Consider the following 15,799-nt stretch of genomic DNA (forward strand, 5'->3'; position numbering starts at 1 on the left):
CCTGTCTGTAGAGAAGCAGACAGAATAGCGAATGTATCTGAGAGAGTGGCATGAGATAATTTTGTCGGGGATTGGTATCTGAGAATTTTGTCCTAAAGCAGTTACTGCTGACCCAACGCAACATGGATCCAGAAATAGTAATTTGCTTGAAATGTTGGTATGATTGCATCTTAGCCCTCAAGGGGAGCTTACTACTGAGGAATTTGTGTTATCCAGTAAAGTCGCCAAATGTTTTCATCTCTTTAAATCCGTAGTTGTCATGTGGCTAGTTAGTGCACTGGCAGTGAAATGTGAAGGCACTGAACTGCTAGTTGACCTGCAGATGTTTGGTACCTTTTTAAGCCCCCTGAAAAATCGCCCTTCGTTCTTGAGTTCCATGTTGCCAAGAAGGTACTAGATGCTGGAGAATAGAAAATTACATTGCAATAGCTTTTCCTTTCCCCCGTTCAGCTATGCTATTAACTAGTCATGATTATGTATTATATAGGTCACTATATAATACCCCAATCCAAATCTGTATTTATAACTTTTTTTTAGTTTTCACATTTTTCACTCAATTACAAATATTTCGATTCAAAGTTATTTCTCTTTCAATCCGGTAACATTACTGGTGAAGAAATAAAAGTAACTTGATTATTTTAATTACAGGTCTGGAGGGGGGAGGTATTTGTCAGTATTTTTAGGTGATGTATATCTGTACTGAATATTTTCAAAAGACATTTTCTATTGTGGGAAAATGCTTCATAAAGTTTCAGCATAACTCTATTTGATGGGTTTAGAGCTCTTTGATATTCTTGCACATAGGAGAAACAGGATGAAATCGTTAGATTTGTCTTGTCTTTTTAAACTCAAATATCACATTTCACTGTCACCATGGAAAAGAGAGTGGAATTATTCTAAACCAATAGGTGTGAATTGAAAAAGAAGGAAAGTGTTCAAAAACAATTTCAAAGTATTGATGTTCCTGTTAGTCTGATGAAGTCTATTGGGTAGATTTAGCGAATGGATAGTGACAGAATTCTTGGTACATGATGGAAATAACATGGACCGTAGCAACAACTGTTTGTAACCTCAATAAATATGTTTACTATATATCAATAGTGCTCTGGCAGTCTATGAAAGTCTTCTGAAAAATGCTTCTGAGTGAGCAGCATCTGACTCAAATTTTCGGGTTTTTTTTTCAGTGAAGAGACTAATGTTTTGATATGAATTCAAATGTTGATGTTTATTCTTGTTTATAGTGCTACTTTAAGCATTCAGAGTCAACAGCTGATGTGCGTATACAACATCTGCAAGTGATTAATTATGAACCAGAAGAAATTTCTGATTAGCATTGTGAATAAGTGTTCCTTGCATATATGGAGAAGTAAATTTTTTGAAATATATAGTGTCTGTTTGATATGCACTCTATTTATGTAACAATGTTTGCTTTTGGTTGCAGATCACTGGATTTATTGCATTATGTTTTCCAGCTTTTTCCAGTACGTATAAGCAAAGTTTTAAGGTGAAAAATGTATTTTCTTTTAAGAAATGATAAATAATATTATTTTGCTGCCTGTACATACTTACTCAAATTTCTCTCACCTCCGGAAAAATGTATTTAGGTTCTACAAGGAGAGCTTGATGAGGTTTCCTTTATTATTGTGGGACAGTAGCGCAACAACACATAAATTGGAATTAGCTCACTAGTTTTTACTATGATGTGCTATGATATTCACATGGTTGTTCTGAAAGTCTTTATAATCAGCTTGCCTCTATGAGGCCTATGTAGAAGACTTCATTATCCAAACGAAAGGTTATTTGAAGAGTTGTTCAAGGAGTTCTCAAGATAATGCCTCATTTAAACAGTAGAGTAAAGTAGTATTTCCCCTGTCTTTTCACACATGTCTGAATCTCAAGCTCTTGCTCTGGTTTGTCTAGCGTTGATACTGCCTATTTCCATGAGTGCCTGGTGCTTACAAAAATTGCTTACGATAAAAACTGGACCTGCAGTAGATCTGAATCAGGTTGAAGAGCCAGAAAAAGCAATCTGTGTATGCATGGTGGGACAATAGTGCAGTTGTCATCCAGGATGTTTAGATATGATCTGAAGCCTAAGTGAATGATTCATAGGAGTATGCCATGGGCAGTGACGTTCAGCTGTATTCATGACCTGTGAGCCATGAATCTCTCCTTGGCTGCTTTTGGACTTCGTGTACATAAGTTCTTTGCTTGCATCCCATAGGAACTCTTCTGAGATGCAGATTTAGAGAGCAAACTCCTCTAAATTCATATATAAACTGAGACTTTGTCTAAATTAAAAATAAAGTCAGGGAAAACACATGAAAGGCGAAGAAATTAAAGCCTAGAAAACAGCAGTATTAAGAAAATTCATATTCTTTGCCTATATCCTAAACAGTTGGACTGAAAGCTTACGTACAGGGCAAAGCTAATAGGCAGCTAAGGAGGCTGTGAATTTACAGTGCAGTAACTATTTCACCCCAACTCCCTCCATGATCAATCTTTATCTAAAGTAACAAACTCCACTTTCTAAGACAATTTTAATGCACACCGCAGTGTGTTGTAAATTCACACTATAAATTACTGCATAGTAGCATCCCTTAGAGACAGGTCCTGATGACCAGAGATACAGAGTTGGTCCTAAATGTCATCATGTTTAAAAGTGCTCACCATCAGGAATTTTCCTAAGTGGAGACTGGAGTAACATCAGCACTTAGTAACATGTTAACTTATGTTCCTAAAGAAACTGAGCACAGAAAACATTTAAAATTTCAGAATAATTCATCCATCCAACAATGCACCTGTCATCTGTAGTGCCTTGAAACAAAATGTCCTGATGGAATCACCAGGCAGTAATCACATGGTATTCTTGAAAAGAAGAAAAGGAGTGAGCTTCAAATGGTACCTTTCTATTGAAAAGATCACAGACTCACAGAATGGTTGAGGTTGGAAGGGACCTCTAGGAGATCGTCTAGTCCAACCCCCCTGCTCAAGCAGCGTCACCTAGAGCATGTTGCACAGGATGGCATCCAGGCAGCTTTTGAAAATCTCCAGAGAAGGAGACTCCACAACCTCTCTGGGCAACCTGTTGCAGGGCTCTGTCACCCTCACAGGAAGGAAGTTTTTCCTCATATTCAGATGGAACTTCCTGTGTTTCAGTTTGTGCCTGTTGCCTCTTGTCCTGTCACTGGGCACCACTGAGAAGAGTCTGGTTCCATCCTCTTGACACCCTCCCTTCAGATACTTGTACACATTGATAAGATCCCCCCTTCAGTCTTCTCTTCTCCAGGCTGAACAGGCCCAGCTCTCTCAGCCTTTCCTCATTAGAGATGCTCCAGTCTCCTAATTATCTTTGTAGCCCTTCGCTGGACTTGCTCCAGTAGTGCCACATCCCTCTTGTCCTGGGGAGCCCAGAACTGGACGCAGTACTCCAGATGTGGCCTCACCAGGGCTGAGTAGAGAGGGAGAATCACCTCCCTCGACCTGCTGGCAACACTCTTCCTGATGCACCCCAGGATCCCCTTGGCCTTCTTGGCCACAAGGGCACATTGCTGGCTCACGGTTAACCTGGTGTCCACCAGCACTCCCAGGTCCTTCTCAGCAGAGCTGCTTTCCAGCAGGTCAGCCCCCAACCTGGACTGGTGCATGGGGTTATTCCTCCCCAGGTGCAGGACCCTGCACTTGCCTTTGCTGAACTTCATGAGGTTCCTCTCCACACACCTCTCCAGCCTGTCCAGGTCTCTCTGAATGGCAGCACAGCCCTCTGGCGTATCAGCCACTCCTCCCAGTTTTGGATCATCAGCAAACTGGCTGAGGGTGCACTCTGTCCCTTCATCCAGGTCATTGATGAAGAAGTTGAACAGGGCTGGACCCAGGACTGACCCCTTGGGGGACACCGCTAGCTACAGGCCTCCAACTAGACTGCGCTGCTGATCACAACCCTCTGAGCTCTGCCATTCAGCCAGTTCTCAGTCCACCCCACTGTCCACTCATCTAGCCCACACTTCCTGAGCTTGCCTTGACTGTCAATACCAGGTTCTTATGCATATGTACCCTGGAGCGCATGGACACTAGCAGTGCCAAATTTAGGACAAGCTGGACATTGCTGTACATATGCAAACCCAAATTCACCAGGTCTGCAGTGAACATGGTGTAAAATCAATCCATGCATGCACACGGACTGTTTGTTCAGGATTTCAGGACACGCTGCTCTAGTTGATGTTCTAACTGGGCTGCAAATGTGAAAAAATCCCAGACAGACATCCATTGTCCTAAAATTCCACTGCAGCAGAATTGTAGGGTAGAAAAAAAGGACATTGCAAGGAAAATACATTAGATGTGAGCATAAAGATAATCTCTACTGAGGAATAAAAAAAAGAAGGCCATTTAGAGAATTTCAGGATCTTAACTCATTAGCCTCTCCTACTGAAGCTGAAAGATCCATTTCTGTAAACCAAATTTGTCTTGAGCTCATCAGTCCTAAAGAGACTTTGCTTTCCTTTTATTTATTTATATTTATTATAATTGCTGCCAGACATCATGCTGTCTAGGTAGAGCAATGCTTGCAGTGTACATACATTTTAAGTATTGCATTGAGGTGTGGGGTTTTTTTTTCCTTCCCTGTAGTCAGAAGCTTTTGTGTAAAGTTGGTGTTGAGATTACTAAGAGTCTGTATTCTTTGCATATGTTTTCAGGACAAAGACTTCTGTATCATCGTTGTGCCACATCTTGCACCAGAGTTCCATCTGATCCAGAGTTTCGTTCGAGTTGTCCCTTTCTCTACTTCCACATTTAATCATGAGCTTTACGTATTCCACCGTGCTGGACTGCTCAAGTGAGTCATGTGCCTTGTGACAACAAATATTCTCTGAAGTACTTTTATGGAATATACTGGCATCATACAACCTAGCACCAGATGGGTATTCCTTCATTACCTTAGAACAAGCTGGTATGGCTGCATGGTACAGCGCGATGTCTTGCAAAAATGATAGCTTGAGTCCCAAAAGCAATATAGCTGAATAGCACAGGACTGTTCCTAGAGTAATTAGGAACAGAGCTTCCGTATTTCTGCCCCAAACCTCAATCTGTGGCTTTTATTTGCATTAATCAGCAGAGTGCTTATGGATGTAGGGATGGATGTTGTAAGAATCTTGTGATATTCAAGAAGACAGTAGATTTCACCTAAATTAACCCCAAGTTTTCCATATTCCCCTCCTTAATTCTTTATGGTGCTGTGATCTGTTCCTTCTATTTATGTTAACTACAAGAAAAAGGGCCTGTGTCTTTAGTCTCTAACTGTCTGATGATTAGGGAGTAATGAGATGCTCATGCTCTGTAAGGAGGGTTAGGGCAGTTAGTGGGGACTTGCTTGGTTTCTGCCCCTGCCCTGGCATTTTTTCAGCGAAGGTGGTGGTATTTTTAAAAACTTTTTGTTTTTTTTCCCCATTTTTTGTCGGTTTGTGGAGTTTCTTCCTTTCCATTTTTGGCAGCTTGTTTGGGATTCTTCCTTTTTCTTATTTTTTTCTTTATTCTCTCAATTTTTCCATGGTTGGGGAGGGGTCAGATTTCTTTGCATGTTTGTTTGGGGTTTTTTATTTATTTAACTAGGGGAGTTTTGATGGGATTTTCTTTGGGGATTTTTTTTCAGAGTTTTCTTTTCCTTTCTTTTCCCTCAGCAGTTCTCGATGGGTTTATTTATTTAATTAATTTACAGTTTTGAGGGGGGTATTTACTTAGAGAGGGGTTTTTTTTAGTTTTGTTTTGTGCTTTTGATGTTTTTGAGGGAGGGAGATTTCAGCAAGTTCTCTTCTTTTCCCCTATTTTCCCCCCAGCAGTTGTTTGTGGGGTTCGTTTGTCTCTGTGTTTATTCATTTATTTATTAGGATAGGGGTTACTATTTAGGCAAGGGGATTTTTGTGAGGTTTTGAAAGGTTTTTTGTTTGTTTTTTTTCCAGCAGTTTTCTTTAACTAGTAGTTATTTGTGGGGTTATTTATTTATTTATTTATTGTGGAGTTTCATTTACTCTTTTGGGGGGGGGCTGAGGGTTTTTTGTTGTTTTGCATTTTTTTTTGGCAGCTTCTCCCCCCACCAGCAGTTGTTGGAGGAGTTTATTCCCAATTTTATTTATTTATTTTAAGGTTTCTCAGCTGCACTTTTTGCTAATTCTCCTTCAGTAGCTGTGTGGCTTGTTAATTTATTCTGGATTCGGTTTTGTTCCGGGTTTTGTTTTCCCGAAGTTCAGGTTGCTGCTTTTAGTTGCTTCTGGAAGTTTCCAGGAGCTTCTGCAGCTTCTGTTAGCTGTTTTTTGATTAGTGGGTTCTCGATTAAAAACGTGCGTAGTCTTCGGCGGCCTCGTGGCACGGAGCTACGGGCTGGCTGTCTCCGGCAGGGACACCCCCAAGCTGCTCGGGGGGCCACGGCAGAGGCACACCAGCAACCTCCACGGTCGGCATGGCAGGGGGACCTGGGGAGCCCGTCGCTGCTGGACGGGATGGGGACAGACTGCGCAGCGTCGGGGAGGAAGAAGAGCAGATAAGAGGGTCGTCACGGGCACCTCGCCGAGGCAGGAGCCCAAGCTCCCCGCTGCAAGGAAGCCGAGATGGCTAGAGGCTACCACTGAATGAGCGATGGCTGGAGGCTCCCAAGATGAAGGAGGCTGGAAGCCTGTGGCTGCTGGCAGTGGGAGGAAGGCTCCTTCTCCACCTTCAGGGTACAGTGCCGTAAAATAACCAGTGAAGGGGAACAAGCTCCATTAAAAGAGGTTTCAGAGCCAGCTGGACCTGACCTGCGCATTAGCACCAAGAGGAGGTGTCAGGTGACAGGGGTTGGAGATTCCCTTCTGCAGGGGTGGAGACACCCATCCGCTGTCCCAGTGTGCTGTCACTGGAGGTTTGCTGCTGGTCTGGTGTTGTGGAGAGACTGCTGAAGCTAGTCCTGCCCTCAGGGCACCCGTTGTTGTCCATCCATACGGGCGCCAAAGACACTGCCGAGTGAGACCTGGTACAAATAAAGAGGGACTACAGCACTCTGGAAGCAAAGGTGTAAGATACGGGCATGCGGATGGCATTCCCATCAATCCTAAGGTGAAGGGGAAAAGCTGAGTAGGAGCAGTTATATCCTGAGAGTTTCCAGCTGGCTACATGGGTGGTGTCACAGGCAGTGCTTTGGCTTTTATGACCATAGGTCCCTTTTAGAGGAATGAGGACTTTTAGCGAGACATGAGATTCACTCGACAAAGTGGGATTAGAGCAACTTTGCTAACAGACTTGCCATCCTGGTGAGGAGGCCTTCAAATGAGGTATGTTGTGGATGGGGATAACAGCATGCAGTTAAGAGAGGGAACAGAAGCTGGGGTGGTAAGTTCACGGAGCAGGATGATGGGAGCGAGAAAGTCCTTTGGAGGAAGAAAAAATTGAAAGGGGGCCCACCTCAAGTGCTTGTGCACGAATGCACACAGCCTGTGAAGCAGTCAGGAGGAGCTAGAGCTCTGTGTGCAGACGCAGAGCTGAGACATGGTGGGACACCGTATGTCAGGAGATTCTGACCGGATATAAAGAAGAAAGTTTTCCTGAAGAGAGTAATTAAGCACTGGAACAGGTTGCCCAGAGAGGCTGTGAGAGCTCCATTCTTAGGGTTTTTATAGAATAATTCAGGTTGGAAGGGGCTTGAGGAGGTCTCTAGTCCCACCTCCCCTTGCTCAAAGCAGAGTCAGGTAGGAGATCACGACCAGATTGCTCAGGGCTTTATCCAGTCAGGTCTTGAAAAGCTCCGAGGATATTTTCAAGCAGCTTGGTCTAAATTCAGTGTTAGTCTTGCTTTGGGCAGGAGAGTGGACTAGATGACCTTCCAAGTCCCTTCCAAGCTGAATTAAGGAAAATGCTGTAAAAAAAACAGTGGAGGTCTTACAGCAAGAGCTCTGAATCCAACCCCTGCCCCCATCCCTTATGTTGTCAGTGGAGAGATACAAATGTTTTTAGAGGGAAATTCAGAAAATCTGAATTAATCTCTTGTTCTGAATCTTCTCTGGGGTAGTCTGCCTCTCTTCATTCAGTATATTGGGAGCTTAGAGGGTTAGATGCCTGAAGTCAGGTATTGTGAATGCTCCCCAAATTTTCCATAGCTCCTGTCGTTGCAGACCACCTGGGTTACAAGCTCCGTCTCTGCCTTTCTTCCTTACTGCGTCATTCCATCTTCATCAAAGGGCATTTATCTTTGAGGGAATGCGTTTCTGGAACATACAGAACACACCTTTAACCTCACTGTTGAGTATCTATTTTATCACCTTATTGGTCTCTGTTTTTTTCTGATGAGTCATGTATTTCATATTTTTCAAATTTTGCGATACTCTGACATTTCTGTTGTCTGAAATACTGGTTAACTGGGACACAGAACCTCTCTTGGCATGATTTCTGTTATGTGGTACAAGCTTTCCAATGCTCTGTTTATATAACAAGGCTATACTTGCCCAAACACCAAGCTTAAATTGTGGTAGAGTTAGAGATTTTCCTTTTGTTTGTCTTATTAATGTAGCTAAATGTTGAATGGTTGCAGAGAAATACTTCTATTTTAATTGCATACTTAATCACCTTTGTTATGCAAATAACTCACGCAGGAACTGGACAGCTACTCTTGGACCTATGCAGAAGCTTTTTTCCACGTGATGAAGTTGGGCTTCTACGTATTATGTAAGAATCCACTTCCTTCTTCCAGCTGGCCACTGGAGTAATTCCTGTTAATCTCAGTCACAGCTGTTCAGTAATCCGGCACTAGGGTTGGTAGTCATAGTTGTTTTGCTGTTTTGGTCAAAATTAAACTTATTATCAAGGTTTTTTAAAGACCTTACAATTTTGATTAAATTGTGCATATTCCAAGGGATACCAGCCTTTCCATGAAACCAGAATAAGGCCATTAGTGTCTTTTTCCAACCCCCCTGCAGCTGTGTGAGAAAGTAGGAAAAAATAGCCTGTGAATGAGGTTCAGGATCAGAAAAGCTATGGAAGAAACTAGTTGAAGCGTTTTGGAAGTTTCTGAAGAACAGAAAACTCAGTGCACAACAGCAAATACTCCCTTAGATAAAAGCAAAATATGAAAAAGTAAAAGATCAATGTACTGTAGTTGCACTAGGAGCTTTCAAAAGGCACGTGAATGAAAAGAAAGTCACAGAAAATGGATTAAAAGTAAAACAGGGATGAGAAAGTGGGAATGTAGAGACACGAAAGGGCAAAATCAGAAAAGGCATAGGCACAAAATGAGATACTGATTAGCAAAGGTTGTAAAAGGAATAAGAAAAAGTATTAAGTACACAAAAAGCAAGAGTGCTGCAAATGGAAGTGTAGGTCTGCTACTTAACGGTGAAGGAGAACAAATAACGACTGACAAGGCAAAGGCTGAAATGCTTAATGGATACTTTCCTTCAATTTTCACCAAAAAACATAATAATAATAATGATAGTGTCCTGGCTTCTGAGCAGTCAAAGGAATTGGACATTTAGAATGAGTTAATCATTGCTGGAAGAGAAATGAGCATGCACAGACCTTGGATAATCCTTCCTAGTCTTTCTTACTCACGGTGGATCTTGTTGTTTTAATTTTTTTAAAGCAGTTTCCATTTTTGCATGTTCTGTTTTCCTTATGCTAAAAATTACAGTTCATTATCGGTATGATTGCCTTCTCTTGTATATGTCGCAGAGTGGGGAGAAAAAACTCAGATGCTGGGCTCAGTGGAGCGGCAGGAAGACAGCGTGTTCATGGGTTGCAGAACCTAACCAGATTGCTGGTCCTGCTGACTGCTCCATCATCTTCAACCGCTTGTTTGACCTTTCAATCAACTGTCTGTGGAAATGTGTGAAAAGCAGAAATTGAGCTGAAGCTCACTCAGAAATTCAGGGTTAGTTTGTAACTTGGATGTTAACTACAAGGTTTGTTACGCAATTTAGGAATCAAATGTCTGCTTCTGAGCCCTCAATCAAATTGAAAATGTTCAATTAAGTTTTAAGCTATGAAATTTCTCATATCATTTTGTATTTTGTAGCTGTATTTTTTAAGTTATTAGATCTAATTTTTATTAAAACCATATTTCACAAAATCAACGTGGATGTGACTTAACAGGCTGAACAGGCACATAGAAGTTTAAATTGAAAACAAGAACAGGATTGGAAACTACTACATGAATTCCAAGTTTTTGTTAACTGGGGATAAATGATCTTATTTCTTGGAAATTAAGTTATAATTGAGTTCCTTGAACAGCAGCACTCTATAAGCCTTAATTATTTCAGCCTTGCTTAACCAGGAAAGATTGATGTCTGTAAGAGACAACAAGAGCAAGTTCCTCAGCTGCTGTAAAATGTCACAGCTACAGTTAATGGAGAAGAGCTATGATAAATTGCACCAAGTGAAGATCTCCTCAGTCATGGGCTAGAGTTGATGGGCTTAGTCCTGTGTATTCTTTGGGTCAGCTATGGCCTGCCTGTGGGGCGAGCTCATGTACTTCTGTAAGATGTGTTAGCTTCGATAAGACTCTCGTCATCTCCTTCCTGTAGAAATAATTGGAGTCCCCAAAATCAAGTACTGTTGAGCTTTGAAGTTATAAAGCTGTCATGCCTTCTCAGTTTACACTTCTCTAAACATCTGAGTTTCTATATATAGGCTCTTGTTTACTTAGCTATTGCGTATTTCACCACCACCACCTTTTTCCAGATTATTGAAATAGGACCAAGTCCCAGCGATTGGCTGAAACTCAGCTTTCTTCTTTGCAATCCTGATAGCACAGGCACCTATGGATGATTTCTTACAATCTCAGACACAAAACTTTGCATCTTTTTTGAGTTGAGCTTGCTGCCCAAAATCTGTATGCTTGTTATCATCTATGGAACGGGCTATCATGTTTTCTCTGCCTTGGGGCCATCGGTCAAGGGCAATCAGACTGCATCTTTCCAGCCAACAAGTCATGTATCTCCTGTGTAGAAATACTTGCCACAGATGAATCATAAGGAGTCTCTGTATCCCCTACTGAATTCATGAGAAGATTCATTCCACCCAAATAATGTGTTGCTTCATTTCACAAATTTGTTTTCCTTCTCCTCCAGAGGAAGTGTCTTTAAAGTCTCAGCAAAGAGAAAAACACTAGTTGCCTGTTTATTTAACCTTTTAGAAATGCATTTGGTAAATTTGTCAGAGTAGTGATAATTTTTTCTTTAATAATTACTGGGGTGCTGGGATGTTTTATAGCTGAGTGGGTGAACTAGGTCAGCACCAGAATGTTCCTGTATGTAGCTGCCGTGTTGCTGGTGGTATATACTGCACAGACGTTTTAATACCATGTCACTGTTCTGTGGTTATTAATTGGCAGTCTAATGTTTATCAGAGCCTCTTTTAGTCAAAGTAAGTTTATTCTCATATATCTCTGTTAGAAGAATCAAGGCCTAACACAACAGTTAGTTATTTGTTTCTGTTAGAGAAATTTCTCTACTGCACTGATGTTCCTTCCATCCCGTTGTACAATATCCTAGTATGGCAGTTGTCTCTGCTTATTGGTTTTCTTTTTCCTCTCTCTCCTTTTTTTCTTATTTTTCTACATCTCTTCTCCCTCTTTTCCCCATGTGTGTCATTGTGCAGGTATGGACTCTATTTTAGGAGATTTTTTGCTTCCTTTCTCTGCCGGCTCACTCTTGGTCACATGGCGACTATGTGATACCTGTGGTTAAGGCTATGGCTAGCCTTTGCTTTGGGCTGAGTGCTTGGCAGCAGTTAGAGCAACGTGCTTGAGGAGTTTTAAGGAGATGGAGTGTGATCTTTTATGTAATTATGCAATAACTTAACATATGCATTTGAAACGATTGACATACATCACTCAATTTCAACTCTGGAAAGATGCGCACTCGGTGCTTGTGGAAGGCCCATCCTCACAGGCGTGGGAATTTGATTTGTTGCACAGCTAACTTTTCCTCTTTTTTCTTTCTCTTTTTTTTCTTATAGGTCATTTAATGTAAGAAGAGCAACAACTAATGATATACTTGGTGTTGAAATGCTCATTAAAACTCTTAGCTTGAATGAAAGTATATTAAATGACTTAAAGATGTTTACTCTGGCTCGCAAGGATCCAGTGAGTATTTGTTGCAAATATATTTACGATAACAGAATGGATAAATACTGGTAAAAACACCCAGTATTTATTCTGTTGTTCTAAACTAATACACTATATAATACATAGGTATTCAGCCAACAGTTGGTAGTTTGAATTCAGCCTGACTTGATAGTTCTTCTTACCTGTGGTCTATATCAACTACCTCAACTACCACTTTAACTGTGATCGTGTGGTGAAATACAGAGTTATGATTAAATAGTGAGATACGTAACGTAATAAAATAGCAAGTGTGCCTATATTCTTTTTGCCTTGCAGGATGGGACCCCGGTGCAGGCATTCGTAGCAGAAGCTTTGGATCAAATAGTTGGCATTTCTGTCATTAAAGATGAAATGGTAACTTGTATTTATATTTTCCCGGTTTGCTATGTTTGCGTTGTATGAACACTGTAGCACCTAGACAGCCCTCACGACCAAAGGCTGCATTCCATGCTTGTCGCTGTACATGTATGTAACAGAAAATATACATAGCAAAAAATACTGCTTCTATAAATTTACAGTCTGCATAGTCAGTAAAGAGAGAAGAACAATTATTTCCCTTCTCATAGGTGATGATTGGATACACGGGTGAAAAAATCATCCTCTCATTTGCAAGAAGCCGCTGATGAGTTTTGAATCTATACCTCCTGCGCCTCTTTTTGGTTCTCTGTGACAAAGCCATTCTGCCTCTAAATATGTTGCTGCAGTCACCTATTTTGCTGCCCAATTTCCAAAGTCAATAACTGTTTTTCCATGGCATACTGCAAAGGGTAGCAGCTGTCCTTCTAAATTTACTTTATTAATTTTTTACTGACAGTGGCTTCTGAGCAGCATGAATCACACACAGTTAACTTCAGAAAATCTTATTCTTTATTGCGGTACAAAAAAGAAGACAGTTATCCATTATTCATGAGAAAGTAAGCATTTGTTAAGGCTTTTATTTGTTTTGTGGCATTCTTCTGATATTGAAAAGACAGATTTTAGATCTTTCAACACCTGTGGTGCTCAGTTTTTAAAATAAAGAGTAGTCACTCCTGTTTTCAAAGTCACTCCTGTTTTCAAAGACAGTTCTTAATTATATCAAGAGCATTGAGTTAAGAGGTTACAGCAATTTCTATGGAGTGTATATATGTGCAGAAATCTCAACTTTTACCACTTTGACAGGGAAAACTTGTTGGAATGATTTCTTGCACAGCTCTTCTCTGTAAAATTCCCATCTTTCACTTTCAGTGCTGTGAGAGGGCGACCTAGGTTTCCCTGTCTTGAACAGCAAAACAGAGAATTGGGCTTCGTTTTGTTTTTTTCCAATAATGTCCATTAAATTGTATCAGACATTCTTGTGATGGGGTCAGATATGCATTCTCTGTAAATAAATGGGGGCAATTTACAAAAATAGATTTTGGTACAATGAGAAGATTGTCAAGAGAGATGTGTTCGGTCAGTATGTTTTGACTGAGAATAACTCAAAGGCCTTCATATTGAACACTTCATATAAGTGTTCAAATTTAGTTACTAAATGGATAAAAAGCAACTTGTAGGCTCTTTGTTAGTATTGCAAAAGTAGCTGTTTCATCACTGCTGAGATTTCCAAATTCTTATTTTCCAGGATATTGAGTATATTCATTCACATTACAACATTGAAGATTTTATGCATTTTTATCACCACCAGCGAGAGGAACACGGACATCTTTATCACTTTGTGTTAAATCCCATATTTCATCACTATACCAAACACTTTCTAAAGGAGATTCTTCGCTTGGCCCACAAGTCTTCTCTTTACTACCCTGTTTATCCACAGTATGTGGAAGGCAAGGTAAGAAGGAAGTGATTTGTATTTTATTTATTAAATATTGTCACTGTTGCTCACTTTGTTGTTTTTTTGCTTCTATGACTGTATTTATCAGTCTTGCATGTAAAGTAGTGCATGTAAATCCAGACTAATCGCATACCTTCAGGCACATGTTCGAAGTGTACTTGGCCTTGGCTTATTACATAGTCTGTGAAGAGAGAGAAGCTCTTCCTAAGGTGGTTCCTTCTGAGCTGAATCATGCTTTAAAAATGCCTGTTCTTCAATTGAATTTAGAGGGATACGAGGGCAACTGAGCTCTAAATGTAGTTAGATGTCTTAAGTTGCACACATTGGTATGTTGCCCTGGGAGCAGCACAGTAGAGGAGTAATTTGTTTGCTATTTTCTCACTTATCTCTGGGAGAAGTAGATCTGCTTTTTACCCACATAGGTCCTCATACTGCTGCTGCTTTGTGCATTGCTTCAGCCCCCTACGTAAATGTGTTGTAGTAACGATAGTCAAGTTTCTGCCTTTCCTCCATTCCCAAAATAGCTGTTCCAGGAGGAAGTAGCAAGCATCCAGTATTCCCAGTCCTGCCTAAGTAGGACCCTGTGTCTGAGCTGTAACCTCTAATCTGGGTTTGGCTCCATCTCTTGGATGGATATAAAAAGTGGATATAAAAACTCTTCAAAAGTGATTTAGGTATTTCAGTGTGTGTTTCTTCCAAAGTCAGTGAGACCTGGTCACCTCACTCCCATTGAAAATGAGACTTGTGCTTCTGCAAGTGCCACTGAAGAACCATAAGAACTTAGTGCTGTGTGACAGAACGTACGTTTTGGGGAAGCACATAATTTGTGTAAGTTTAAAAAAAAAAAAAGTTTCTTTTGAAAATACTCCCATGTCTGTCTTGTCATCAGCCTTGTGTCAGGCAAGAAGAGAGGACATAAGGTAAAATTTTCAAACATGTCATCTCATTGATGTGTAGCCATCTAAAAGCTGGTATCTGGTCTCGCCTAATCGCCTAGGCTCCAGCGAGTATTAATAGAGAAAACATGGTGCCTCCAGAAGGCAGTTCATCCATCACTCGTAACTACATATCTTAGGATGGAAAGAATTGCCCTCTGGAGATACTCATCTCTTCTCTAACTCTGGGACATGTCTGCATGGCTAGCTAGACTAAGCGCCTTGCTTTTAGATGGTACTGAGATTAATTATATCCTCAGTAACTTACGTGTTTTTGAAAATGTCACCTTTTTGTAATATAGGAATTTTGACAGGTTAGACATACGCACATTTTCAGAAGGATGTTTTTTCCTGCTTCGCCAGTGTGCGCTTTTGTGGAGTTTTAATAAGTGTTCTTTTGAGAAACCAATGTCCTTGTGTGGCATTAGGTTCTCAGGTTCTTCAGAGGCACTTATAAAATTGCACTTTAATGGCAGTGGATGGAAGAGAAAAGTTAAATCTTACTAATGATTCCAGTTTGGTCTATTTTTAGGTTAAAGTGAGTTACTTCAAGTTACTTTAACTCATTGATGCTTTATAATAAGCAGTAAATGTGATATTTTACTCAGTTCTCAACATGGTAACATTAATAACATTAAGGGTTTTTTGATATTTGTGGGTGGAAAGGTACTTCAGTGTAATTTAGTTTGCATTAATGTTCATTCTCCATTTCCTGTAATTCTCTTATTTTTCCCTTTTCATGTCATAAGTTATGACAGAGCCAGTCATGCTGTAATAAATGGGATAAGGCTTCTTCTAATGATCCATGCTATTCACATTAACATTAGGGTTTTTGTTCACTTCAAGTTTATGCCAGTTTATTAACATTTATCACTTGGACAAAATTGACATTTTAGTCGGTATAGAATTTCTATATAAATTCATAACCAT

The 15,799-nt window shown here is 40.5% G+C and overlaps 1 protein-coding gene across 1 annotated transcript in view; it reads left to right on the top strand.

The window, feature by feature from the left end:
• The window catches only part of CFAP61 (cilia and flagella associated protein 61), a 123,048-nt gene that overhangs the window by 30,625 nt on the left and 76,624 nt on the right, over positions 1–15,799 (top strand). The window contains exons 11-15 of the mRNA XM_026060200.1: positions 1,442–1,481; positions 4,695–4,834; positions 11,974–12,100; positions 12,398–12,475; positions 13,725–13,931. Of these exons, the coding sequence (XP_025915985.1) occupies positions 1,442–1,481; positions 4,695–4,834; positions 11,974–12,100; positions 12,398–12,475; positions 13,725–13,931 (592 nt within the window). The remainder of the gene's footprint in view (positions 1–1,441; positions 1,482–4,694; positions 4,835–11,973; positions 12,101–12,397; positions 12,476–13,724; positions 13,932–15,799) is intronic.

This window comes from Apteryx rowi, unplaced genomic scaffold (genome assembly GCF_003343035.1).
Source record: "Apteryx rowi isolate R43461 unplaced genomic scaffold, aptRow1 scaffold_167, whole genome shotgun sequence".
Lineage (NCBI taxonomy): Eukaryota > Metazoa > Chordata > Aves > Apterygiformes > Apterygidae > Apteryx > Apteryx rowi.